At 40.9% G+C, this 27,642-nt stretch overlaps 1 protein-coding gene across 3 annotated transcripts in view; it reads right to left on the bottom strand.

Annotated features, from left to right (window-relative positions):
* herc2 (HECT and RLD domain containing E3 ubiquitin protein ligase 2) overlaps positions 1-27,642 on the bottom strand; it is a 192,596-nt gene that overhangs the window by 65,446 nt on the left and 99,508 nt on the right. For all 3 annotated transcript variants that reach the window (XM_055636505.1, XM_055636506.1, XM_055636507.1), the window contains exons 36-53: positions 23,680-23,867; positions 21,823-22,015; positions 20,775-20,957; positions 19,544-19,728; positions 15,088-15,235; positions 14,800-14,993; positions 11,090-11,320; positions 10,776-10,911; positions 9,080-9,223; positions 8,194-8,336; positions 5,495-5,762; positions 5,075-5,244; positions 4,120-4,218; positions 3,842-4,010; positions 3,591-3,716; positions 2,955-3,063; positions 1,884-2,023; positions 1,286-1,476 (exon numbers count right to left, since the gene is read on the bottom strand). In XM_055636505.1, coding sequence (XP_055492480.1) covers positions 1,286-1,476; positions 1,884-2,023; positions 2,955-3,063; positions 3,591-3,716; positions 3,842-4,010; positions 4,120-4,218; positions 5,075-5,244; positions 5,495-5,762; positions 8,194-8,336; positions 9,080-9,223; positions 10,776-10,911; positions 11,090-11,320; positions 14,800-14,993; positions 15,088-15,235; positions 19,544-19,728; positions 20,775-20,957; positions 21,823-22,015; positions 23,680-23,867 — 3,017 coding nt within the window. The remainder of the gene's footprint in view (positions 1-1,285; positions 1,477-1,883; positions 2,024-2,954; positions 3,064-3,590; positions 3,717-3,841; positions 4,011-4,119; positions 4,219-5,074; positions 5,245-5,494; positions 5,763-8,193; positions 8,337-9,079; positions 9,224-10,775; positions 10,912-11,089; positions 11,321-14,799; positions 14,994-15,087; positions 15,236-19,543; positions 19,729-20,774; positions 20,958-21,822; positions 22,016-23,679; positions 23,868-27,642) is intronic.

The following is a 27,642-nucleotide window of genomic DNA, read 5'->3' as shown; positions in this document are numbered from 1 at the left end:
GATTATCTACTTTAGTGTCAACTTGGATCAAAACAACCAAGTAACAGATCTGTGCAGAACACTCCAGCCTCAACTCACATCTGTATCGAATGTCATCATTTCTCAGTCTTAGATTCGTTATTGAACCAGATTAAGAATCAGTTTATTGCCTCCTTAAATACATTCATCCTTAAAAGACTGGTAGCATGGGAATGCCAGGGAAACAAATTCAAATTCAGTTAACAGCTTAGGTACACAAAAATGCTGGAGAAACTCAGCGGGTGCAGCAGCATCTATGGAGCGAAGGAAATAGGCAACGTTTCGGGCCGAAACCCTTCTTCAGACATCAGCTTGTTACCCGTACTGCATTCAAACCATTGTCAAGGATGGGAAGGATTCTCATCAGCCACTTGAAAACCCAGAATGCACAGATGAAAAGTAATGGACTGCAGTGCGGGCTGTTAGGTGGTAAAGCTGTCATTATTGGAAGGATCAAACATGATGCAGGGGCCTTAAATTGATCAAAGAAAATTTGACAGTGCATTCACAAACCTCTTGAGTTTTACTCAATATTCAGAGCATTTGAGAAATAAGAGTCTCAAAACAGGAATCCATTACCTTCCAGTAAAGCCCACTTCATGAATAAGATATTTCATTTTCTTTCATTTTTCTTACCCTCTGTCAGTGTAAAACTAGGGTTTCTTTAAGCCATAAGAACCCGAGAGGTTAAGATATGCCACAACATCAAATGCTGGGGCTGACAGCAACTTCATGATCTCACTGTCAGTGTAAAATAAAAATGGATTCAAAAATCCAAATAATATTCTTCATATCCAGTCTGTGAAACCGCAGGCAGCAATCTTGAGAGTGGCTCTGTTGAGCACCAGCAGTGCCCTTGTATTAGTCGATCACCCTTGTTTTACAAGGAGAATATGAATGGAAGGTTATAGATTTCTTGTTGGCAATCTGAACCATCAAGCATACTTGACTGTATCAGATTGAAATAGACTTAAAACCTACCAAACCTGAAGCTATTTTGAAGGAGAAACCTAGACATTTGATCGAGGGCTACACTGAAATATAATTTGCATTAAATTTAATTGAAAGAGAGAAGCTCTGCTTCCCACACTGAGAAATAAAGCTTTTTTTTTTTTTTTTTTTAAACAGACCAAAACGAATACAATTTCAGATATGAAAGTTCAGGAGAGGCAGAGTTCCAGTATTTTAAGGATTGACTCTTAAAATATATGAAAGACAAATATAAAAGCGAATCAATTCAATGACTTAGTTCAATTCAATCACTTACTTTTCCTTGTGAACCCGACGACTGCCAACACTGCCCAGAGCCATCAATGAGGCGGGAAGCTTGACTAACAGACGAGGAGACTCCAAAGTTCTTCACAATTTTTGACCACTCATCCAACAACATTCCTCTCTGGCAGCTGTATCGTTTCTTTTGCTGTTTTCCTGAGCGCCCAGTAAATACAGGTGATTGCCCTTTAAAACCGGTATAGAAATGATTACTAACTCCTTCAAGTGGAGATGGTAAGACAAAATTAAGGGGGAAAAAAACCCCCAAAAAACTTTACACCATAAAATCTTCAAGACCTCAAATGGAACTCAATTGAATTCCAACGTTCATAATTGAACTTTAATGCAATTAGCTACTTAAAAGTCCAAGAGAATTAGATATATATTACTGAAGGATTATCTGGTACTCTAAACCATTCCATTCACTAATATATCCACCTTTAGGACTAAAACAATATGCAAATAGTTATTGTAAAATGCAGACAGTTCTTCCATTATGGAATTAATAACTTTTATCGTCAGCACAGGGTGTTGGACTGAAATGTTTGAGTAGTTTCACAGTACTCTGATATTTAGTTTGAATTGCATTTTACCTGGCTCATTAATTCTCCCAAAGGTATGCCTTGAATTGTGTTTCCTTGTCTTGAAACAATTTTCACAGTAATCAAAATCATCACAGTTTCTGCATTTGAACCTGGGCCCATTCATTGGAAACATCTGACAACCGTCACATCTGTTGAAGGCAAATAAGCAAAGCCTAATTAAATTACACTCATCTGCCGTCTCTTATTCAAGAACCTAACGGAACTTCCAACACTTTGCCCAAGTAAAATATCAGATCCAAGCTGCTTCAAGTGCCTTTCAAATTTTGCACAAGCATAGATTTTTTTTTTTTACCCCCCTCCTAATCACAAAGGAAAGGCTACAAGAGGCTTGGAATACACTTGAAAATTGAGTGGACGGATGGCGGAAGTAATTGGATATACATAATTTGAGATAACAATTAAAAAGGTAGGACAGTAAAAGTGAAGGATGATAGTGAGATCATTTGACACTGATGGCAACCATGTGTAATATTGACAGGCAGGTCAAGATAAATGCTTTAAGGAGATTATTTGAAGTCCTGCAGAGGAAATTGCAAGCAAGAGCAATTGGGTCAGCAGGTTTGGAGACTAAGTGTGAAAGGGGAAAAGCAATGTTAGAAGCGACAATGGAAGAGATGTTTTAACATTTGAACCTTCCAAGATGATTCTGCAATAGCAAGATGCAAGTTATTGGGAAAGCAACGGTAATACAAAAAAGGACAAACTTTGAAGATAATGTAGGGATAGATGCGAGGTGGAGCGAAGTGGATGCATAATAAGGAAATTATGTACATCCACAAGGAAAACTCTATTGAGTTCTAATCACATCCATTTGCCCCATTTCCTCTCAGATCACATCATCTCAATTTAACTTGGTAAATATTAAGTAGATTGAATAAACTGAAAATGAGAGTGAATGAGAGTGCATACTAAGCCAATCATAAAGATGGGAAAATGAAATAAATTCTAGACTTCAATATGAATCAGTATGTTTTTTAATACAATATATTCATTACTTCATAGAATAAATGGACACAAATATGAAGAGAGCCAATTTCATTATTTTGTTAAATTTCTTACGTGACTCCTGGGTGGATGCTGGGAACCAACTCCATTTCAGACAGCAGCCCAGTCCAGTGGGACTGCTGAGGAAAATCAACTATAACATCCTTCCCATTAGCACTGAATGCTGAAAGAAAGAAATTCCAATGCATAACGAAAATGCGTTAGGATTATAGACACTATCAAGTATCCATTGTTACATGTTCTTCACACCACGACTACGTAGTAATCCTTAAATAAATTTAAATTAATGAAGAATAAACTTATCCATTTCAACCATGATCTGCTTAATATGTAGTTTAGTGTCTATATTAATAAATCAAAACAATTACTCATCTGTTAAAAAATTATAGCTTTAAAAAAAAATAACTAGAATTAAATAGTTCCTTATTCTTTTCCAACATTAATTCTGCAAGGGCAATTTTTTTCTGCACATTTAACTTCTGGGTAGTGATTTGTGAATTTCATAAGGATAACCTTGCATAACCTGAACACCCATAATCGCAGGTATTATAATCTATGCATCAACATTTAGCAACTTTCCCCCCATTGCTGCAAAACGACATCTTCCTTTGTACCAATTGATCAATCCTGATCAAAACAATCGCGTGATTATATTTGCTGGTGCAGAACAGAAGACGAGGATATTTTTACCTTTTACAACACCAATACTCCTGTGGGTAATAGATCCCCACTTGTACTTTGGAGTTGTAACTGAAGCCTTAACCCGCACTTTATCTGCAATCTTTATGTGAGAAGTAGAATTCTGTGGGGGGAAACCTGGTGGACAAAAGAAAGTACAAACTTCTGGTGAACACCACTTAAAATGTAGTAAGCTGCAATTCAGAACAATCACTGCAACTATTGTGCGATATATATTTGTGATTGGTATTGCATGTACATACCCAATAATTCAACGTGGATGTATCTAACCCAGTAAGTGCCACCTTTTTGTTGCCAGTCACACTGCACATTTAGGTCATGCAACCCATCTCGATCCAGTTTGATTACTTTGCCCATATCTCCCTCGCATACCTCTTCGTATGTTCTGCAGCATCGAACCATCATTCCCACCTGCATGGTCAAAAAAAAAGAGCAAAATTACATCTGCAGTATTTTTCAAATCATTTATGCCGTTCAAATTAATGGCTCAGCAACAATTAAATCGTAAGGCGATCCTCACCTGAACGTTCTCCCTTATGTACACAGCATAATCATCATTGTTCAGGAAATCTGCACGTTTCTTATAAGTTTGGCTTTCAGTCACCACAGCAGCCCAAGGCTACAAAATAAGAACAGGATATTGTCATTTGAATTACAGCTCACAACCCAACTGTTATTTAAGTAAGATAGGCCCGAAATGCTGGAGTAACTCAGTGGGTCGGGCAGCATCTCTGGATAGAAGGAATGGGTGATGTTTCGGGTCGAGACCCTTCTTCAGACAGAGGGTCTGGGGAGAGGGAGACACAGAGATAAGGTAGGGTAAAGTGTGAAGGCGCCACATCAAAAGAGAAAATGTAGAATAGATCATTGTTAGCTCAGAAGTTGACAACAAAGCAAACAGATAAAATGTAATCAGGGGGACAGTCAGACTGGTCGGAGAACTGGGAAGGGGGAGGGATGGAGAGGTTGAGGGAAGGCAATGTTGGAGAAGTCAATGTTCATACCGCTGGGGCAAAAACTGCCCAAGCAAAATGAGATGCTGTCCTCCAATTTGTGCTGGGCCTCTCTCAATGGAGGAGGCCCAAGACAGAAAGGTCAGTGTGGGAATGGGAAGGAGAGTTTAAGTGTTTCGCAACCGGGAGACCAGGTAGGTTTAGGCCAGGGGTTCCCAACCTTTTTCATCCCTTTTACCCCAGGCAACTTTAATGGCAAATAACAATGTTATTTCACTTATTTATGAACAACTAATGATGAACATATACTGGTAGACTAGAACCAAACACAGTCAGTCAATGAGACAAAATATGTACAAATCCAGAATCAAGATATTTACCCCCCCGGGTAGGCGAAATATACCCCCTAGAGGTAAATTTACCCTAGGTTGGGAACCCTTGGTTTTGGCGGTCTGAGCGGAAATGTTCAGTAAAACAATGGCCAAGCCGATTAAAATAAACTATATTCTGCTTTAAAATTACATTAGATATCGTTGCTTGAGAACCACTAATGGCGCATGCAGCTTCAGCCTCTTCAACATCTTCCAGAATTTCTTCATCCGAGTATTCTGACAATGTGCTCTCGGTATCAGAGAGATCTGTGATCTGTACATCAGGATGATCCAACAGCCAACCAACTAGTGCTTCAACGCCTTCAAAATAAAATTCAAGACAATATCTATTTAAGGTACAATTTTCTGCTTATTACTGCTGGACAAACTATGTACTGCAGTAATCCATTAAATAACCAATGAGTGAACTCATTAAACAACCAGTCTTTAGATTGTGCTTAGCCATGTTGCAATTTTCTTAAACTCCAGAATGAAACATTTAGTCAAAAGAAAAACTTTACATAAAACGATGGAAGCTCTAACGAATATCTGAATACTGCCTTTTCTTTACCTGGCAATCCTGAAGCATTTCCAGAGACTCCTGTTAGTGATTTCAGTGCAAACTCAATATTTTTCCGTCCAAAGCCCATTTCCATTAGCTGAGCCACAATGGGTAAAGGTGGAGGGGGAGAAGGCTTTCGCTTCTTGTGTTTTATTGATCGCATGGGCTGCACTGTAACAGGTGTCGTAGCTTCACTTGAACTGCTGTCATCAAATACAGGCATACATGGTTGTGTAGATTCCACTGCCAGGAACTGACAGACAGCCAAGGCAGCAGCCTAGCGCACGTCACAAGAAAAAAATATCAGTATGTAGACTCCAATCAGCATTAACATTACATAAGCAAATACATCAAGTCAAGTCAAGTCAAGTCAAGTTTATTTGTCACATACACATACGAGATGTGCTTCTAACTTATTTTTCTTATTCTCATCTTTTTTCAATGTAACAAAAAAAAAAAAAGAAGTTGTACATAAAATGTATTATGAAAATATATATTAGGCACTTTGGTGCCATATGACTGTACTTACTTCTAATAAAATAAAATATTAAAAAATAAAAAAAAAAAGAAATTACATAACAAAACATGATTTATCTTTCTCCTTCACTGGTATCCACAGCAGACAGTATTATATGCTCAAGGAATATTCACATGATGTGAACCCATATATTTCATTTACTCAATTGCATCAACGAGATGCTTGCCAGAGCAAGCTATTCCAAACATGGCATCTAATAGCAGCTACAAGATAGTCCAACCAATATGTGCAATATAAAGAGTGCTGAGAACATGACCCAAGACCCACAGGTTTAATCGTAAACTCAGAGATATTGAACGGGTGGACTGCAGGAATCTTTACCCCTTACCAGAGGTGAATAAAAGTACAGGACATAGATTTAGAGAATGGGGTTGGAGAGGACTTGAGGAGAGCTGTTTTACCCTTTGCACCACTTTAAGATTTAAATGGATACAAGCCAAACACAGGCAAATGGGATGAGCTTAGATAGTACATCTTGGTCAGCATGGACGTGTTGGGCCAAAGGCCTGCTCCTGGCTGTAGGACTCTGGTTCTACTTGAGTTTTGCGTTACAATCTTGCACCATTCTGCTATTTATTACCTGTTGTCATAGTTATTGTTGGATTTATCATTGCTGTTAATGCTACGAGCTTCATGCGAACAAGGAATTTCAATGCACTTGTGTATAAACTAATTTGAAACGGCAACAGTTGTTCAATGACATTAATAAAACAGAGAGAAGTCTCACCATACTTTTCCAGGATTTATTCATTGATAATCTACACTTCTGACAACATGTGAGGTGCAGGCAACACACAGAGCTAGAGTGTTATATAATTTTAATAAACATATGCTGTCTTGTGTAATTGGCTATGAAATTAATTAAACTATGGGTATCTTGTGGTAGGCTTAAACAGTTATTGCTGTATTCGCTTAGAACGTGATATTTAACTCAGCTTTGAAATTTGACAAACAAGTCAATGCCGTGGTAAAAGCTAGCTTCTTCCAGCTTCGGACGATAGCTAAAATAAAACAATTCCCCCAGTTTGATGACCTCGAAAAGACCATCCACACATTTATCTCCTCCCGCCTTGATTACTGCAACTCCCTTTACACTGGCATCAGCCAATCCCTGTCCCGCCTGCAACTGATCCAAAACACCGCAGCGAGACTCCTGACGGGCATCCGAAAAAATGATCACATCACCCTGATTCTGGCCTCTCTCCACTGGCTCCCTGTGCGGTTCCGAATAAATTTCAAGATCCTTCTTTATGTTTACAAAGCCCTTACTTGCCCCCACCTACATCAAAAGTCTGCTTACCCACCACTCTACCTCCAGGTCCCACATATCGGCCGACTTGGGTAACTGAACATCCCGCGGTCTAGGCACATGCTCAGGGGCGACTGCTCCTTTGCGGTTGCAGCTCCTAGACTGTGGAACAGCATCCCTCTTCGCATCAGAACTGCCTCCTCCATCGACTCTTTTAAGTTGAAACTTAAAACTCATCTTTACTCTCAAGCCTTTCTTGACGTCCTCTGAGGGAGGGCTATATGTATGTATTTATGTATGTACTTAATCTATGAACCACTGTTGTATAATGTTAGTACCTCCACCAATGTAAATCACTTTGGTCAACGAGAGTTGTTTTTTAAATGTGCTATAGAAATAAAAGTGACTTGACTTGACTAGAGAGTAGGGTGTTAACCACATCACTACTTTTATCTGCGCACACCTAATGTACTGAACTGCCAGAGTACTAAGGAAGCATAATATGTTGGGGAACTCGGCTGCCAAGTTCAGCCAGAGCAGTAGTTTTACGAAAATAACCGATACACTTCAATTAATGGCTGTTTCAGAAGTGAATTAACAACAAAGTTGGGCTACCAATAACTAAACTTGGACAAAATACAACCTTGGAGCAAAAGAAACTGTCTACAGTTGGTTAAGCAGCAACATTCATGCCTTCTATATTCTGTTGTGCTGAAGCAAAGCAAGAATTTCATTGTCCTATCTGGGACACATGACAATAAACTCTCTTGATCTCTTGAATCTTGAAGCCCAGAAGACTGGAATTATGATCAATTGCTCTGCTTTTTTTTTTTTAAATGTGCTTGCTAGAAAATATGAGATTAGCTTATTCAGAAACATTTTTATTTGCATGTTAAGGAAAACATCAAAGAGTGATCAAACCTCAAGTTCCGATCTATCAAACACAGCTTTCACTGGAGATGGTTGGGTGGCGGCACTCAGTAGTTGCTGTAATAAGATCAGTGGGGGCTGTGGTCCTTCCGGTGAAAAATCAACAACGTCAGGAGAGGAGACCGTTACGTCCTCTGAAAACAAAGACATAAAATGCTACATTACTATAGGCGGTAAGAATAATGGGGACAAAAAGACAAGCGCTACTTCACAATCACACAAATTGTGAATTTTAGTAAATCATTGCTCTCTTTGGGAAAACACATATCAAGGTACCACAAACAGCATTGAATTCAATGATCAGATAGTTTATTTTGAATTGGTAATGATTAAGTGATCTTGGACAGGCCACTTGTCCAAGATCACTTAAGCTTCACTGCTAAGGTGTCTTTGACATGCACTTATTAACACATTCACTCACTGTGCGGCACTGAAATGCAAACATGTTAAATAATCAAGTCTCTCTAACAAGGTGAGAGCTTATAAACTACTAAGTACGATATAATTAATACCAGGACCATCTCGTTAATAGACGACTGTGTAGGAAGGAACTGCAGTTGCTGGTTTACACCAGAGAGAAACACAAAATGTGGGAGTAACTCAGCTCAGCGGGACAGGCAGCATCTCAATAGAGAAGGAATAAGTGACATTTCGGGACAAGATCCTCAGGATTAAAAGATTAATGCAAAAAGGGAACTGCAGATGCTGATTTATAAAACAGGACACAAAGTGCTGGGGAACTCGGGTGGGTCAGGCAGCATCTCTGGAGAACAGGGATAGGTGACGTTTCTTGCCAGGACGCTTATCAATGAAAAAGTTAACTTTGATGAAGCTGTCACACTTATCAGAATAGTTGAAATGGATAGCTAGTACCTACCTGTAGAATGTGTTCCCGTTTCAAACACAGCAGGCTGAGAGAGAATTTGTCTCAATTTATCTTGATGCATGAGCAAAGCCCGAGCCGCTTTAAGTATGTACAGTCGCAGCTGCTGACATCTTAGCAAAAATAAATCCACTTGATCTAAAAGGAAAAATATGTATATTAATACTAAATTTCAAAATACCAAACTCGAGACAACTTCAATGTAAAAATGCCACATTTTATCAGTTTAAGGAAAAAACCTTTAAAATATCATCCAAAATGATGCAAGAAGATATCAAGGAAAATTATCTTTCATCTTAAAGGCGCATCTTTCACATTGAATATTCATTTATTATGTCACCCGCACAGGGCTAGTGCGGGAGGAAAAAATTCTAAGATGATCCAGACTTCAATATTATCAAAGAATGTTTTACGTTTGATTATACTGAAATTGTATCAAATAAATTATGCTAAATGTCAGGAGAAATTTAAAATAAGGTTAATACAAAATCTCAGCTCATGGTTCAATTCAACTTTAGAAATTGTAACACATCTGAAAGTAAACCATTGAGTCGCAGTAAGGTCCTTACATCAAATGGCCTGCGCAAAGATCCTCTAACTCAATTATAGTCATAAGTCTATGACTAGGAGGAGGAGCCATCTTGGGGAACGGCTGCTAACCAGCAGCCGTCCGTTTAACTCACTTTTTTTTTGAAGATTTAGTAAGTCCTGTCCTTTGTCTGTTGGAGAAATGGACTTTTTAATGTGGGGGGAAGGAGGTAATAATACTTCTAGTTCCCTACCTGGTCGGTGAGGCAGCTTTTTCACCGGGCTGCCCCGTCGACCCGTCCTCGTGGCCCACCAGCGGGCGTGGAGCGCCGTTTCGTGGCGGGGACCGCCCAGCACCTCGGCTTCGGTGGCGGCACAGCGATGGGGCGCTGTCGCGGAGCGGAGCGGGCGATGCCTTGCCTGGGTCACCGCGCTGGATCGACACGCTGGAGCTCCGGTGAGCTATGACCGCCCAGATCAACACCTCCGGGCTGCGGATCTGCGGAGCGGGCGGCGCCGACTCTAACATGGGAGCCTGGGAGCTCCAAACCGGCGTTGGAAGCCGTGGTCCCCAGTTAGGAAGCGGCCGTTCCAGGTGGCCCAGCCGCTGAGAGGACTCTCCCGACGCCAGGGCAACACCACCCGGTGAGAACGGCCAGGAACATCGGGCCTCCGTAGAGGCAGTAGCGGTGGCCTCAATAGGCCTGACTTTGGGTGAACTGGGAATGGGGACTGGACATTGTGCCTTCCCCCACAGTGGTAACCATCGTGGGGGGATGATTTTTTTTGTGTGTAGGTGAACGTGTTGGTCTGTGTCCAAGATGGCTGTCGGAAGGGAGAGTGGACGCTGGCGCGCTTTAGCTGCCGCTGCTCTCTCTTCACATTGTGTTTTTGATTTATTGTCTTTGGATGCAATTCTGTTTTTAATTTGTGTTTTGGTGATGTCATTATTTTTTATTTTATTCCGATTATATGTTTTATTATTCTTGTTAATCTCTGTAAGGTGTCCTTGAGATTTTTGAAAGGCGCCCAAAAAAATAAAATTTATTATTATTATAAGTCATAAGTGATAGGAGTACAATTAGGCCATTCTGAAGCAGCATCAAGTTTGCACTCGGCTAATTCAAAAATAAAGATTTTTTAAAGACAATATTTTAGTTACCTGTGAGGCTTTGACTTGACTTCTTCATCCTGTGCTTTTCAAGTTTGCTCCCTGCCAGATTCACAAGTTGAGCCCAGACAGACAGCATTAGGTCAGAAAATGGCAAGCTGTTAACACTAAAGGCAGTCACTGGGAGCTGAAACAAACAGAAATGTCATTATCTCTACAATTATATTATGAAATGGCCTATCAAGGCAAAAGCATGATGGCTCTGTTGAGATAATGCAAAGGCAAGATGCAGAGCTTAGTAGCCACATATCAGTTTCCATTTGGAATATTTTGGAGGACCAAGAAACTAAGAACCAAGGACCTACCGGTTGTAACTGACTCAAAGGACAGACTCTGTATGTTCTCACATCGTGGAACTGCACTGTAATTTTTCCCTTGGGAGTAATTCTAGCCACGGTCCCCTCTCCAATTTCTTCTTGTATCACCTGGCCACCCAAGCGCAGCCGTCCATCTATTCCACCAATTACAGCCAATACTGCCATCAGCCCACCAATCTCTGGATTGTCCGAATCAGGAAAATAGTCTTCCAAGGCTGTCTGCAAGATGACAGAAGAAAATATTTCACACACTAAAAGACATTTCACTGTCTTATATAATAATACATGCCACAGAGATCGTTATCTCTTTTCCCATGAGGGGACAAAATATAGACACAAGGAACTGCAGATGCCAGAATCCTTCGCTGAACACAAAGTGCTGGAGAAACTCTGCGGGTCAGGCAGCATCTCTGGAGTACGTGGATATTGACATTTCAGGTTGGAATAGGTTTTTAGACCCCCTTCAGAATAGGCAAAGTATGGCATCCACTGAGACACACATCACGTACAGTGCCTTCCATAATGTTTGGGACTACGGCCCATCATTTATTTATTTGCCTCTGTACTCTACAATTTGAGATTTGTAATAGAAAAAACAAAAATCACATGGAGTTAAAGAGCACATTGTCAGATTTTAATAAAGGCCATTTTAATACATTTTGGTTCCATCATGCAGAAATTACAGCAGTGTTTATACATAGTCCCCCCACATTTCAGGGCACCATAATGTTTGGGATACAGCAATGTTATGGAAATGAAAGTAGTCATGTTTAGTATTTTGTTGCATATCCTTTGCATGCAGTGACTGTTTGAAGTCTGTAATGCATGGACCTCACAAGTTGCTGCGTGTCTTTTCTGGTAATGCTCTGCCAGGCCTGTATTGCAGCCATCTTTAGCTTATGCTTATTTTGTGGGCTAGTCCCCTTCAGTTTTCTCTTCAGCATATCAAAGGCATGCTCAATTGGGTTCAGATCGGGTGATTTACTTGGCCACTCAAGAATTGACAATTTTTTAGCTTTGAAAAACTCCTTTGTTGCTTTAGCAGTATGTTTGGGATCATTGTCTTCCTGTAGAATGAACCCCGGCCAATGAGTTTTGAGGCATTTATTTGAACTTGAGCAGATAGGATGCGCCTATACACTTCAGAATTCATTATGCTACTACCATCAGCAGTTGTATCATCAATGAAGATAAGTGAACCAGTACCTTCAGCAGCCATACATGCCCAGGCCATAACACCCTCACCATTGTGTTTCACAGATGAAGTGGTATGCTTTGGATCTTGGGCAGTTCCTTCTCTCCTCCATACTTTGCTCTTGCCATCACTCTGATATAAGTTAATCTTCGTCTCATCTGTCCACAAGAACTTTTTCCAGAACTGTGGTGGCTCTTTTAAGTATTTATTGGCAAACTGTAACCTGGCCATCCTATTTTTGCAGCTAACCAGTGGTTTGCATCTTACAGTGTAGCCTCTGTATTTCTGTTCATGAAGTCTTCTGCAGACAGTGGTCATTGACAAATCCACACCTGACTCCTGAAGAGTGTTTCTGATCTGTAGGACAGGTGTTTGGGGATTTTTTCTTTATTATAGAGAGAATTCTTCTGTCATCAGCTGTGGAGGTCTTCCTTGGCCTGCCAGTCCCTTTGTGATTAGTAAGCTCACCAGTGCTCTATTTCTTCTTAATGGTGTTCCAAACAGTTAATTTTGGTAAGCCTAAGGTTTGGCTGCTGTCTCCAGTTTTATTCTTGTTTCTCAGTTTCATAATGGCTTCTTTGACTTTAATTGGCACAACTTATGGTCCTCACTCATGTTAACAAACAGCAATAAAAGTTTCCAAAGATGATGGAAAGACTGGAGGAAAGACTAGTTGCCGAGAGCATTTAGACACACCTGAGCAATTACAAACACCTATGAAGCCTTGTGTCCAAAACATTACGGTGCCCTGAAATGGGGGATTAAGTATAAATACAGCTGTAATTTCTACATAGTGAAATCAAAATGTATAAAAATGGCCTTTATTAAAATCTGACAATGTACGCTTTAACCACGTGATTTTTTTTCTATTACAAATCTCAAATTGTGGAGTACAGAGGCAAATGAATAAATGATGGGTCTTTGTCCCAAACATTATGGAGGTCACTGTATTTAACAGTAAAATCGCTTTGCCTTCCATGTTCGTAGGAAAGCTTATAAACATATGATTGTTAAGGATTTGGACACGCTAGAGGCAGGTAACATGTTCCCGATGTTGGGGGAGTCCAGAACCAGGGGCTACAGTTTAAGAATAAGGAGTAAGCCATTTAGAAAGGAGATGAGGAAACACTTTTTCTCACAGCGACTGGTGCGTGTGGAATTCTCTGCCTCAGAGGGCGGTGGAGGCAGGTTCTCTGGATGCTTTCAAGAGAGAGCTAGATAGGGCTCTTAAAAATAGCAGAGTCAGGGGATATGGGAAGAAGGCAGGAACAGGGTACTGATTGGGGATGATCAGCCATGATCACATTGAATGGTGGTGCTGGTTCGAAGGGCCGAATGGCCTACTCCTGCACCTTTTGTCTATTGTCTTATACATTTTGAAATGGATTAGAACGTAACCCACATCCAAACTAATTAAGAGTTAGATAGAAGAACATTTTTGAATATTCCATCACACAACTAAAAGGTTTTTTTATTTTCCCCTATTTTTTTTCTAAATGGGGAGAGAATCCATAAATCAGAGCAGCAAAGGGACTTGGGAGTGCTGGTGCAGGATTCCCACAGTTAATCTGCATGTCGAATCAGTAGTAAAGAACGCAAACGCAATGCAAGCATTTATTTTGAGAGGGCTTGTATACTAAAACTGGGATATAATGTTGAGGCTCTATAAGGTGCAGTTCAGGCCGCATTTGGAATATTGTGAGCAATTTTGGGCACCATATCTGAGGAAGGATGTGCTGGCTCTGGAGAAGGTCCAGAGAAGGTTTACATTAATGATCTCAGGAATGAGTAGGTTAACATATGTTGAGCATTTTCCAGCACTGGTCCTATATTCCCTGGAGTTAAGAAGAAAGAGGAGGGATCCCCTTGAAACATACATAATAGTGAAAGGCTTCGATAGAGTGGATGTGAAGAGAATGTTTTCACTAGTGGGAGAGTCTAGGACCAGAGGTCATAGACTCAGAATTAAAGGACATTCTTTTAGGAAGGCGATGAGGAAGAATTTCTTTAGTCAGGGGGTGATAAATCTGTGGAATTATTTTCCACAGAAAGCTGTGGAGGCAAAGTCAGTGGATATATTTAAGGCAGAGATAGATAAGATTCTTGATTAGTATGAGTGTCAGAGGTTATGGGGAGAAGGCAGGAAAATGGGATTTGGAGCCATGATAGATAAGCCATGATTGAAAGGCGGAGCAGATTTGATGGGCCAAATGGCCTAATTCGACCTATCATTTATGATCAAAATTCATTCAAAGGTGAAAGCGAAAATTATAGAAGGGGACAGTAACTGGGGAGGGTACTATTGTGTTTTCCTAATTCAACACCTGTTTCATTGTTGGTTTGCACATGTTCTTGTCAAAGTGTGTTGTTTTTTTTAATGTTTAACTAATGCTTTGTAGTGCAATATGATATCAAGCCAACTGTATCTTAGTCAGAAAAAAATCATTTTACATGCACTAAACAAGAAAACGGGGGCAAAGAAGAAATTGAATGATGTACTTACTGCCTCTGATTGTTTATCTGTCATGATTTCACCGACACAGTTGAGCTGAGAATTTATGTACTCATTGATAAGTCCATTCCATTGATTCAGCGAGTGAAGAGTTCGCAACAGGGCAACTATCTCCTCTGCTAATGTGCTACTATGAGTGGCAGTCAGAGAAGCCTGAGGCCTAGATTTTCTTCTTAGCATTCCTTCTGTGAAAAGATAGCCAGGAAAACCATGTATCTATCCATTGTTCTTTTAAAAAAAAAAAAAGATTTTTTGATTAAGCAATTAAACACAACTCGCCTCTCAGGAGTGGAAGGTCAGATGAGCAGGTGCTTAGAAGACTGCCCAAAAATATGAACAATTTTTCAACAAGGTGCTTCATGTCTCGCGATCGCTCATCCCTGTCCCATGAAGGAAGGACTGCTTGCAGTAAACGCAGGGCTAAGATCTTAACACAAACAGAAAGAAAAACACATGAGTAAAAGCATTCTAGAAATTGATGAATTTCTCCACAAACCCATTAAATTTCCAGCTCACAGCTGGTCAATAAGCACTTTGCTTGATAGCCTGGTAGTCAGAAATTCCTAGAATTGAATACTATTGAATCAGGCCTTACACAATGGTAGACCTTCCTTTTGCACAACCCACCGTCACAGAGTGTGCAAGGGAATACAGGAAATCAAGGACTGGATCATTCAGTGGGTGAGACTGCAAGAGAAGAATACCTGGTAGATCAATAGGAAAGTATGTTTGGGTCAGACGGTTCAAATTGTCATCAGCTGAGGATGTGGTTGCAGACACATAAGTAGCCACATAATAACTGCTAGATATCTTCGAGAAACAAAGGTCTAGCAAGAAGCAGGAACTGAGGAAACAATTTGTCAAAGTACTGGAGATTGAAAATTGAAAAAAAAATCCCAAGGACCGATAACCCATGTCATAGGTTTGAAGTAAATGACTTTCAAGATGGCAGATGATCTGGTGGTCATCCTCCAATGTTCTGCAGGTTCTGAAATCAGTTTGGTCTTGTTAGATACAGCATGGAAACAGGCCTTTCAGCCTACTGAGGCCATCGATCACCTGTTCACACTAGTTCCATGGTATCCCATTTTCTCATCCATTCCCTGCACATTAGGGACAATTTTACAGAGACCAAGTAACCTATAAATCCGGACATCTTTGGAACGTGGGAAGAAACCCACAAGGTCACAGGAAGAATGTGCAAACTCAACAGACACCACCCGAGTCAGGATCAGACCTGAAGCTCTACTAGCTGTGCCATTGTGCCGCCCTAATTGCTCCTGTTAATTGGAATGTAGCAAACACGACCCAACTATTTAAGAAAGGAAAGAGAAAATGGTTAGTATCCACCCACTAGCCTGACAGGTGGCAAGAAAATTACTGGAATCTATAGTGAAAGATGTAGTACAAGAAAACCTTGAAAAGAATAAAATGATTTTGCAGAGTCAAAATAGATTTATGCAAGGAAAAAAAAAAAATCACATTGACTAATGTGCTCCAGCTCTTTGAGGAGTGTTCTCTTTGACTAATAGAATAGATAAGGGGGAAACCAATGGATGTGTTGTATTTACGTTTTCAGAAGGCTTTCGATAAACCACCACAAAGGAGATTTTTTTAACAAGGTGAGAGCACATGGAATTGGAGATAATTTACTGACATGGAGAAAGAGTTGGTCATTAGACAGAAAGTAATGAATGGGAATAACAGATATTTTCTAGGTTGTAACTGGTGAGTTAGTGGTGGTATTGATGCCTGGGCCCCAACTATTCACAATCTATTTCCCTAATCTGGCTCAATGTTACACTTAAATGTTACACATCCAAATATATGCCAAACTAGGCTGCGAGTACAGAGAAGGGTATAAAGAAAATTGATGGGAAGCATAAACATGCTTAATGGATGGAACACACAGCAAAATGAGGGGGGGGGGTGAAACGGGGTTTGCAGTCTTTCCCTGCAGGGGAATACAACCTTTTTGGTCGTATTCCCCTTCTCTGCCTCCGTCTGCGCTGAGGCCTAATGGAGCTGACGACCTCGAGGCTCCGGAGGCAGAGCCCGTCAGGACTCGCCCTGAGCTCGCTCCCGTGAGGGTGGTCCGGCTCAGGGCTGGAAGAGGTTGGGACGCTCCCGTGAGGGCGGCCAGCCCGAGGGTGGAACGAGGCTCCCGTCGGAGCGGCCGAGCTCGAGGAGGTGCGGCACTCGCAGCCCGAGTTAGGTTCGGCGCCCATGTCGGGGCGGCCCAGCCCGAGGGAGAAGCGACGCCCAAGTCGGGGCGGCCCGGCCAGAGGGAGAAGCGACGCCCAAGTCGGGGCGGCCCGGTCCGGGGGAGGTTCGGCGCCCATGTCGGGGCGGCCCAGCCCGAGGCTGAAGACGGTGCGGTACTCACGTGAGGCCGGTGGTGGCCTGAGTCCGGGGTTCGGCCGTGGGCCAGCGGCTGCGTCTGCAGGACTGGTGGGCGGCAGCTTCAACCACCCCGGGCCGCGGTGTTTGAGCCGCAGGACTGATTTATAACATCGCCCGGGGGGTATCGCCTCAGCGCAGAGGGAGAAGAGGAGGGAAGAGACTGCAGACCTAAGACTTTTGCCTCCATCACAGTGAGGAGAGGCTGGGTGGACTCACTGTGGTGGATGTAAATATGTGTTTATTGTTGTTTTTATTGTATTATATGTATGACTGCTGCAATTTCATTCAGATTTCGGTCTGAATGACAATAAAGGCTATCTATCTATCTATCTACCTATCTACCTACCTACCTACCTATCTACCTACCTATCTACCTACCTATCTACAACAAGAGGTTTAGAATAAAAACCTCTTTAGAAGCAAGCCTTAAGACAATTTTATTTGAAAAAAAGATTAACTGATTTCATAGTTTTCCATAAGTGAGGAAACTGGAGTAGACAAGGACTGTATTCCACAAAGAATGAGAAAGATCTCTTTAAAACTTACAAAATGGTTAAAAAGCTTGACTGCCCAGATACAGAGAAGATGTTTCCCTTGACAGAGAAATCCAGGACTGGGCAGAGTTTAAAAGAGATACACTATTTAGGACTGAGAGGAGAAAACATTTCATTTCCACTGGTGAACATTGGAGGCTGTGGAACTTTGGTCATTGTGTTTATTGAAAATTGAGATTTCTGAGCATTCAGTGAATGAAGGAATACGATGATCGTACTAGGAAATGACAGAGGTATTAGATGAGCCATGACCTTAAATGGTGGAGCAAGTTTGAATGGGGAAACCCTAGATTCTGCTCGGATTTCTTACATTCTTGAGTTTGAACAAAGATTGTGGCCAATGGTTCTGTTTAGGGATGAGAGGTCTGAGGGATGAGGGGTGCATGGTGGGAAGAACTAGGAAAGAGGTGGGTTGGAAGTACCTTGGTGAAACCAGATATGAATGTTCCTTAAAGAAGACATACTCATGGTGTATGAGTACGTGTTGGACTCTGTCAGACCCCCCAACTTTAGATTCCACAGACAGATCTATTTTCACTGATTATCTCATAAGTAATAAAAGCAGAAAATACTGGATATACTCATCAGATTCAAAGGTCTCTGACCTGAAACTTCAATTCTGCTTCCTTCACCATAGATGCTGCTGACATGTAGGGTATCTCAGTCTTTTCTGGTTTTATTTCAAATATCCTGCATCAGCATTTGAATATTGTTTAACAATATTCCTCACTTTGTAGGAGCACAAAAACAAATACTTATATGTTTGGATGATGAGTGTGTGGGGGAACACTTTAGACAACAAGCGTATTTAGTTCAGAGATACATGGAAACAGCATGGAAACAGGCCCTCCGATCCACTGAGTCCATGAACTCACACCATAGAAACATAGAAACATAGAAATTAGGTGCAGGAGTAGGCCATTCGGCCCTTCGAGCCTGCACCGCCATTCAATATGATCATGGCTGATCATCCAACTCAGTATCCCGTACCTGCCTTCTCTCCATACCCCCTGATCCCCTTAGCCACAAGGGCCACATCTAACTCCCTCTTAAATATAGCCAATGAACTGGCCTCAACTACCCTCTGTGGCAGAGAGTTCCAGAGATTCACCACTCTCTGCGTGAAAAAAGTTCTTCTCATCTCGGTTTTAAAGGATTTCCCCTTTATCCTTAAGCTGTGACCCCTTGTCCTGGACTTCCCTAACATCGGGAACAATCTTCCTGCATCTAGCCTGTCCAACCCCTTAAGAATTTTGTAAGTTTCTATAAGATCCCCTCTCAATCTTCTAAATTCTAGAGAGTATAAACCAAGTCTATCCAGTCTTTCTTCATAAGACAGTCCTGACATCCCAGGAATCAGTCTGGTGAACCGTCTCTGCACTCCCTCTATGGCAATAATGTCCTTCCTCAGATTTGGAGACCAAAACTGTACGCAATACCAAGGATTGTGCTCACCAAGACCCTGTACAACTGCAGTAGAACCTCCCTGCTCCTATACTCAAATCCTTTTGCAATGAAAGCTACATACCATTCGCTTTCTTTACTGCCTGCTGCACCTGCATGCCTACCTTCAATGACTGGTGTACCATGACACCCAGGTCTCGCTGCATCTCCCCCTTTCCCAATCGGCCACCAGTTCTATGTTCTCCCATTTTGCCCCTCCCTACACACTAGAGGCAATTTACAGGGGCCAATTAACCTACAAATTGTTTTAATAATATTTTAAATCCTTCTAGCCCTTGGTTCTTCTGAAAAAAGAATTTAACAGAATTTCTCACCTGCCGCTGCAAAGATACAGCAATGAACGACTGTTGTCCTTCCACAATCCTGGTTAGCAAGCTAATCCATTGAGGCGAACTCATCGTGCCACACATTCGAGGAGTAAGTGCTATGCTCCTAATGAAACCCAGTGTACACCAGCTCCTGTGCTGCTCTCTGGATACAATTTTGTTCACTGAAGGAGCTAGAAATAACAACATGAATATTTTACCTTTTCCCCAAAACACGTGTGCTTTTATATATTGCAGCAGATCGATGCAGACAATAAAAGTATTCCTCAAAGATTGAATTGCAGAATTTAAAAAAAAAAACATCCATTCCAAACTCCTGGCAACATATTTTGCATATACATCCTGTCAGTCTAAGGCCAGCTTTTGATTACCAAAGCTCTTCTTTTGCCAAGTATAACAAACTGATATACAAGAACAACAAAACCATTCTTCTCAATAGGAATTATACATAGTCCAAACAATTAAATACAACAATTTTATCATTGACTTTATAGAATACATAATCTACATCCAGGTGTTTAGGAATGTCCTATAGTTTAGTTTAGAGATACAGCGTGGAAACAGGCCCTTCGGCCCACGCTGACCAGTGATCCCTGCATATTAACACTATCCTACACATACTAGGGACAATTTACACTTACACCAAGTAGATAAACCCAAGCCAGTTAGCCTACAAACTTTTGTGTGACCACCCGCTGAGTTTCTCCAGCTTTTTTGTGTACCTTCGATTTTCCAGCATCTGCAGTTCCTTCTTAAACCCGTAGTTCCTCCTACAAACCCGTAAGTCTTTGGAGTGTGGGAGGAAACTGAAGATCTTGACGAAAACCCACACGGTCACAGGGAGAACGTTCAAACACCGTACAGACAAGATCTCTGGTGCAGCAAGCGCTGTAAGGCAGCAACTCTACCGCTGCGCCACCATGCCGCCAACAAACTTTGTGAGATTGGGTAGATGACCAGTAAATGTAGAATTTCAACACAGATCCAATAGTTAATAACCAGTCACAATGTGACTAAGCAGCTGTACGCAATGAGAAACCATAGAGCTTCTATTTTACAATTCCTAGAAGCATTACAGCAGACCTCAATATCTCAAAAAATAAATATATCATTATTCTAGTTATTTTAAAAAGGTATTTTTAATTCCTTAATGATAAATGAATGAACTTGAGACATTGTCACTAATTAAAGATTGATCCCATATTTTACAGTTCAATACCTGTTTTATCCGAGGCTCCACTCTCCACCAGCATCCTCAAAAGCCCACATAGAGTTTTAATAGCTTCATTTGGGACAACATCTGAGTGAATTCCAGCAGAAAGGGATAAAGTCTGCAGAAGGTTAACTGTTGCCATCAACAGCATCACTGTTGGATGGGTGTTCTTTTCCACAGGTTCCACTTCTGTGCACACAAGAAAATGTTATGCTGTATTATTTATTTTTCTAAAAGCAAACATTTTTTTTTTCTCAGCCTTCCAAAAATGTGAACTGAAGCTCACATCAATTGTCACATCAGTCTGAAGAAGGGTCTCGACCCGAAACGTCACACATTCCTTCTCTCAAGAGATGCTGCCTGACCCGCTGAGTTACTCCAGCATTGTGTGTCTACCTTAAACCAGCATCTGCAGTTCTTTCCCTCACATCAATTATACTTGATAAGACGCCATTAGATGCATGCAGAGCTTACACCGAATGCCAGTTGCATTCATTGTGAAATGGCTCAGAAACCCTCCAGGACCAAGACTCACTAAAATATAATGTAACTAAAATGAAAATAAAAGTAAAAAAATAAAATAAATAGATATAAAACATGTTGACAACCCTGCCAAAACTACATTTTCAATTCCTGCCCAAAGAAGAGTGGTTTCCCCTTTATAAAATAGGCTGAATCAAAACTTCTGTATTCGGATCCAACTGCTTCAGTTCAGTTTAGTTAATTGTCACGAGTACCGAGCTACAGTGAAAAGCTTTTGTTGCATGCCAACCAGTCACAGGAAAGACAATACATAATTACAGTCAAACCATTTACAGTGTATAGACACATGATAAGGAAGTAACATTTAGTGCAAGGTAAAGCCAGTATTCCTAAATATTTAGAGGAAAGGTAGAATGATTACATTTCAATTTCAACCTTTCAATGTTAGTTTAAAAATCATTCTGTTGTCTAGTTGTATGTCCCAGGATATGTCTTTCTCTCAAAAAGCATCAAATCAGCAAGTTCCATCAAGAATAAGTGTTAATAATTCACCAAGTATTTAACCACTAACCAGCGTCATCTTCTGTATCGGAGTCGTCAGCAGTTTGCTGTGCAGTGGGCGGTGGATCAGCCAGTTTCAGGTCATACTTCCCTTCCTTTCCCATCCTGTAGGAGTTGGTGCTCCCAGTGTCCCACTGGACCCTGATCCAACCATCGTCGCCCAATTCCCCAATGACACGGCCTAATCCTGGAGGAGGTCCATCCTGAAGTAGAAGATGCAAATGGACAAGGTAAAAAATTATAAATGAAACAATATACCAGATATTAATTTTATAACAACATAAAGTCAAATCAGATTAACGTCCTCTTTTCTTGGACTAAAAAAAAACCTGAAAGAGTAGAGCAACGAAGAAGAAAATTAAGTGTTTTCGATCACCAAGAGTTTAAAAATGGAGGATGAAGAATTTATTTCTCTGCATTTACAAGAGAATTTCTCAGAGAATATGCTTTTTTCCCCACCCACAAGTACAATCCTCCCTTGTGTTCAAGAAGGAACGGCAGATGCTGGAAAATCGAAGGTACACAAAAATGCTGGAGAAACTCAGCGGGTGCAGCAGCATCTATGGAGCGAAGGAAATAGGTAACGTTTCGGGCCGACCCAAAATCGGGGCTGAAGAAAGGTTTTGGCCCGAAACGTTACCTATTTCCTTCGCTCCATAGATGCTGCTGCACCCGCTGAGTTTCTCCAGCATTTTTGTGTACCTACAATCCTCCCTTTCCTGCTTTTCCCTTGCCTACTCCCTACTTAGCACTTTAGATCAACAATCAGTTTATGGTGAAATAAAATTGTCATAAAAAATGATTAAACACTTCTTTTCTGATAGCTTCACTGCAACCAACATCAAAGTTGTGATTGCTGCCTCACTGGAAAGAATTCAATGTAACCTTTGAATGAACTACGGAAACATGGTGTGCATACACAGACACAGTACTCATTATGCAAACTTATTATGCAAGCTTCACCAGATGAAATTTTAATCACTTTCATAAATCAGAAACAGAGTTAAGCCCCCAAATCATAAAAAGACTTCTCTGTTATCGCCCAAAGAACATCAGGATCAGACACAAAAGTTCACATTAAACAAAAAAACATGGCCATGAAGCAGAAGGGACAGAAAAACTGCAGAAATCTACGGAAGGAGAGAGCATAGGTCCAATTAAAATAATTATAAAAATAAAAGGCAGCACAGTGGCCTAACAGGCAGAGCTACAGCGTCACAACACCAGAGATCCAAGTTGATCCTGACCCCGGGTGCTGTGCTGCCTACACGGAGCTTGTGTGTTCACTCTGTGACCGCGTGGGTTTTCTCCAGGTGCTCTTGTTCCTCTCACATCCCAAAGACATGCAGGCTTGTAGGTTAATTATTCTATGTAAATTGCCCTTAATGTGTAGAGTGGACCTGCATACTTGCCACACCCTTCAATCAATCAAATACAAAACCTCTTACAGAGGAACCTGCGGTGCTCTCTATAGGTATTCCAAAGTTGAATCAGTTAAAATAAATAAATAAATAAATTAAAAAAGATGTTTTTAATCCTTTTCCATTTTGTCCCTCTGAAATTAACAACCCAATAAATACAAAATCTAAGATAGAGCTGGAGTAACTCAGCAGGTCAGACAACATCACTGGAGAAAAGGAATAGGAGATGTTTCGGGTCGAGACGCTTCTTCAGACAGGGGAAATGGAAACGAGCGATTTCAATGGCGATGTAGAACAAATGAATCAAAGATATTTTAAAAAAGTATTGATGATAAAGGAAACGGGCCACCGTTAGCTATGTGTCAGATGAGAACGAATTGCAGATAATGAGACAAATTCTATTTTGATAGTGTTTAGACTAAATCACTATTAGTTTGCCTTTGTACCTGGTCCCCCCATTTCCAGTCTACACCTCTCATGACCTTCGTGCCCATCTTCATCATTGCTGCTAAGTCTGGACCAGAGACAGGCAATGGAACCGGCGTGGTCTCCTTCCTGGACTCCTCCAAAACAGTGGCCGAGGCTCCATGAAGAGAAGCACCAACATCATCCTCCCCACTGTCAGACGCAGGACCTTGAGGGTGGGAGGGGGAAATAATACCATATTAGCTTTAAACCTCCATTACTGCAAAGTTACATCGGTACATTTTCCAGGAGGTAAAATATATTTTTTTAAATCATTGCTAAATCTGTATATCTCAAACTGCTAAGTGCAATACATCACATGGTCACCTTTGAGCCTCCTTTATTTTCCTCACAGAAATGGCAAGCAAGAGACAATTAGGAAATAACTGAGGACACGCTTCTAATTCGCAGTTTCAAAGCTATTTTGATTCTGTAATTGCATTTGGAATGCATTGAATGAATAAGGTACTAGATATTCTTGCAGGATCTTGCAGCAGATCCAACATTTAAAAAAAAAAATTCAAGATTGAAATATACACTGTGCGAAGCTAGATGCTGGGTGAAGATGGGCAGCTAGACAGAATCCAATTTGGGAAGTTGCTTAAAAAAAAAAAGTCAAGATTTGCGACTACTCATGGCCATCTATCTTCAGACCATGAGAGCTGATTAAGTGAAGGACTAAACAAAAAACTAACAAGAAGCTGGAGATCCAAGACCAAAGGCATTGCACAGAATGCACTCCATGCAATATCAAGGTGGTCTTTCAATAAGTTATAAAGAGTTGACGCCTAGTGTGCTATTGACTTATTCATTTCTGGTAAGAGACTAAAAGGGCAAAAACACACATTAAAGATCTTCATTTATTGCTCTAACATAGTCATTGACTTTCATTTAGGAATTAACTGTTCACAGTCAGTCATGGACAGGCAGATAAAACTTTGCTTGTGTTGGATTAAAAAGATTTAAAATCTGTCAGCAGCGATGAAATAAAAAGTTAAAGCAAGCAATGTGTTTAGCATGGTTGAGAGGTCAGCAACTGAGCTCCTTTTACATCATAGCCTGTTTATAAAATGATGAACCAACAACAAATACAATTCTTTTTCCCCTTTCCTCGAGCAATACCACACATTTGAAAAGTATATTTTTATTTAAAGATTGATTTCTGATCATATGAGAGAAATGTGGGCACGGTGAACTGATGTTCTGGAGAGTTGGCCTCTTTAATAGAGGTCAGAAGTGACAAATTAATGCATGCAAATCTGACGTGGCCCCCTTCACATTGGCGAGATCAAGCATTTCACCAATCAAGCACCCTGTTCACGAAGGCCTACTGGAGTTCCTGGTTGCTAACCATTTAACTTCCCTTCCCAGACCAACCTTTCTGTCCTATGTCTCACCACTTGCCAGAGTGAGGCCACATGCAAACTGGAGGAATAGCATTTCATATTCCACTTGGATAATTTACAACAAAATGGTATGAACATATAATTCTCCAATTTCAAGCAATCATCTCCCATCCCAAAGTCCCATAATTCCTTTTTATCCCACCCTCTTTACTCTCCCCCTTGTCTCCTTCCACCAGCTTTAATTTCACTCCTCTTATTTCATATCTGACCCCCTTATATTTCCTTTTCAGCTCCAGGCTTTGTCGTATTTCATCTACCAATCAACCTCCACCTCATCTGAACACACCTATCACCAGCCTGGCTTTGTCCTACCCCAACTCGCTTTTCCAGCATTCTCCCTCCTACTCCAATCAGTCTTAACGTGGGTCTGGACCCAAAACATCATCTGCCCATTCCCTCCACAGATCCTGCCTGACAAGCTGAGTTTCTTCAGCACTTTCTGTGTATGCAAATGGTCACAATAGTTCTTCAAGTGCTTCTTCAATTTCTTAGTTAAAAAATAGAAAAAAAATATGGTAACCCTGGCACTGGTCAATACTTACCAGGCAGCTTTTCCCTTACTGAACAAAACAAGATTAGCAATATTCCATCACTTTTCTTAGCCCAATTTACTGGAAGGAGTCCACAATTACAAAATTACATTGCGGCTTCTCCCCCTTCCAAATCACGTACCAACAGGACTACTCTTCAGATCTTTCAGAAATATCCAACCTTCAATATATCCAATTACTCCATATTTTTTTAAATATCTGTCTTAATTTTGGAAAAAATAATACTATGGTTCCTTCCTGAGCTCGAAATTTACTCCAGTTCTAATCCTCGGTGGATCTGTCCAGATATGTCTAGCCCAACCCCTTTACTGTCTTCAAGGTCGTTTGCTATTTGTACTCTTGCAAAAATTAAAGTAATCCGTATATATGCACCGATGTTTCCATCAAACATCTACCCATAAGTAATGAGCAACCAGTTTCTAACATTGAACTGCCCAGACGAGAGTCCTCGACTTCCCACATCTCTACAGCATTGCTTAACTATTTCTTTGCCTTGACTTTTGGTGGGTATATCTCCAGTAAAGCTTGCACTTTTCAAAAGTACATTTGTTCTTGCAAGCTGAAAGATTTGTAACAAGTTCATGGAGCATAAACTTGAGAGGTTATCTTGGTAATTCATTCTATAATATGGCCCAACTGTAGCTAGAGTTCAGGGTCCTCCACTCATCCACAAAAACCATTAGGCTCATGCCAGATGGCGTAGATAATGCGAGGGCTGTTTTCTCTACAGTAAATACTTCCGGAAATTCCATTCCATTGGGCCTTCAATTTTCCTTCAACAAGTCTGCAGAATTTGACAGAGATGACAGCTTTCTTGTCGTCTTCCAATCTGAACCAAAACTCAAACTACTTCAATTCATACTCAAAATTACTTTGTGACCTACATTGCTCTTCTAACCATATTGCACTGAAAGTACTTGAAGACCACAAGAGCAAATTATATAGTTTCAGAAGGCCATTTGACTCTGCTCTGCTCTATTCAATAATATAATGGCTAATCCAACTTTCAAGTTAATTTTCCTGCCCTATCCCCACAAGGTTTCATTTCCGACAAAGCAATCTACCCAACCTTGAAATAGATTGAAAATTTCTACCTCAAAGAACTTCAGAGACTCTCAATCTTTTGAGGCAATACAAATTGTTTATCATCGCAGACTTAAATGTGCGCCCTCTTAACCTGGTCCGAAAATCTCCCATGAGGGGGCAGCCTTCCAGCAGTTACTCTGCCCAGCAACCCCAACCAAAGATCCTATAGCGGACGGAGCAAAATAGACCACTACTAAATGCAATGGGCTGACGTGTAGTATGCAACAGAGCAGAACGTGGGCCATTTTTCATCCATTTCAGTAACCCGACCCGCAGTGTAATCAACGTTGCGGGGAACAGTTTGTGTTAATAAATTATAATTCTGAAAATGTGGAGAAGATTTTTACCAAATAACTTTTATTTTTACCAGGATGTTTCCGTAACTGGCTTCCGTCTCCGCACCAGTATCTTTGCTCCGCTACGGGATCTTTGGTGCGGAGACGGAAGCCGGTTACGGAAATGGGGCCGAAAATTACCCATGAATCTGCCCATGACCGTACCACGTCTTTTTTGTCGAGTGGGCTATCTTGCTATAGGACCTTTGACCCAAACAGCTTAGGTTTCAATCAAATCATCCCTTGTTCTTCCATACTCCAATAATCCTTTCTAACCTATGAAACACTCTCTCATAAAACAACCCTCCACATCTCGGATCATCCAAGTGAACCTTCCCCGGGCTGCTTCCAATGATATCTTTCCTTAAATAAAGGGGGCAAAACTGGTTCATAGTACCAAAAAAATGTAGACTTTCCCATTTTATACTCCAATCCCCTTAGAAACAAATGCCAGCATTCCATGAGCCTTTCTGATTATCTGTGGTCCCTGAAACATAGAAAATAGGTGCAGGAGTAGGCCATTCGGCCCTTCTAGCCTGCACCGACCGCCATTCAATTTGATCATG

The sequence above is a fragment of the Leucoraja erinacea genome, chromosome 6, assembly GCF_028641065.1.
Source record: "Leucoraja erinacea ecotype New England chromosome 6, Leri_hhj_1, whole genome shotgun sequence".
Lineage (NCBI taxonomy): Eukaryota > Metazoa > Chordata > Chondrichthyes > Rajiformes > Rajidae > Leucoraja > Leucoraja erinaceus.
The sequence above is the reverse complement of the archived record's forward strand: the minus strand, read 5'-3'. Positions and strand labels throughout refer to the sequence as shown.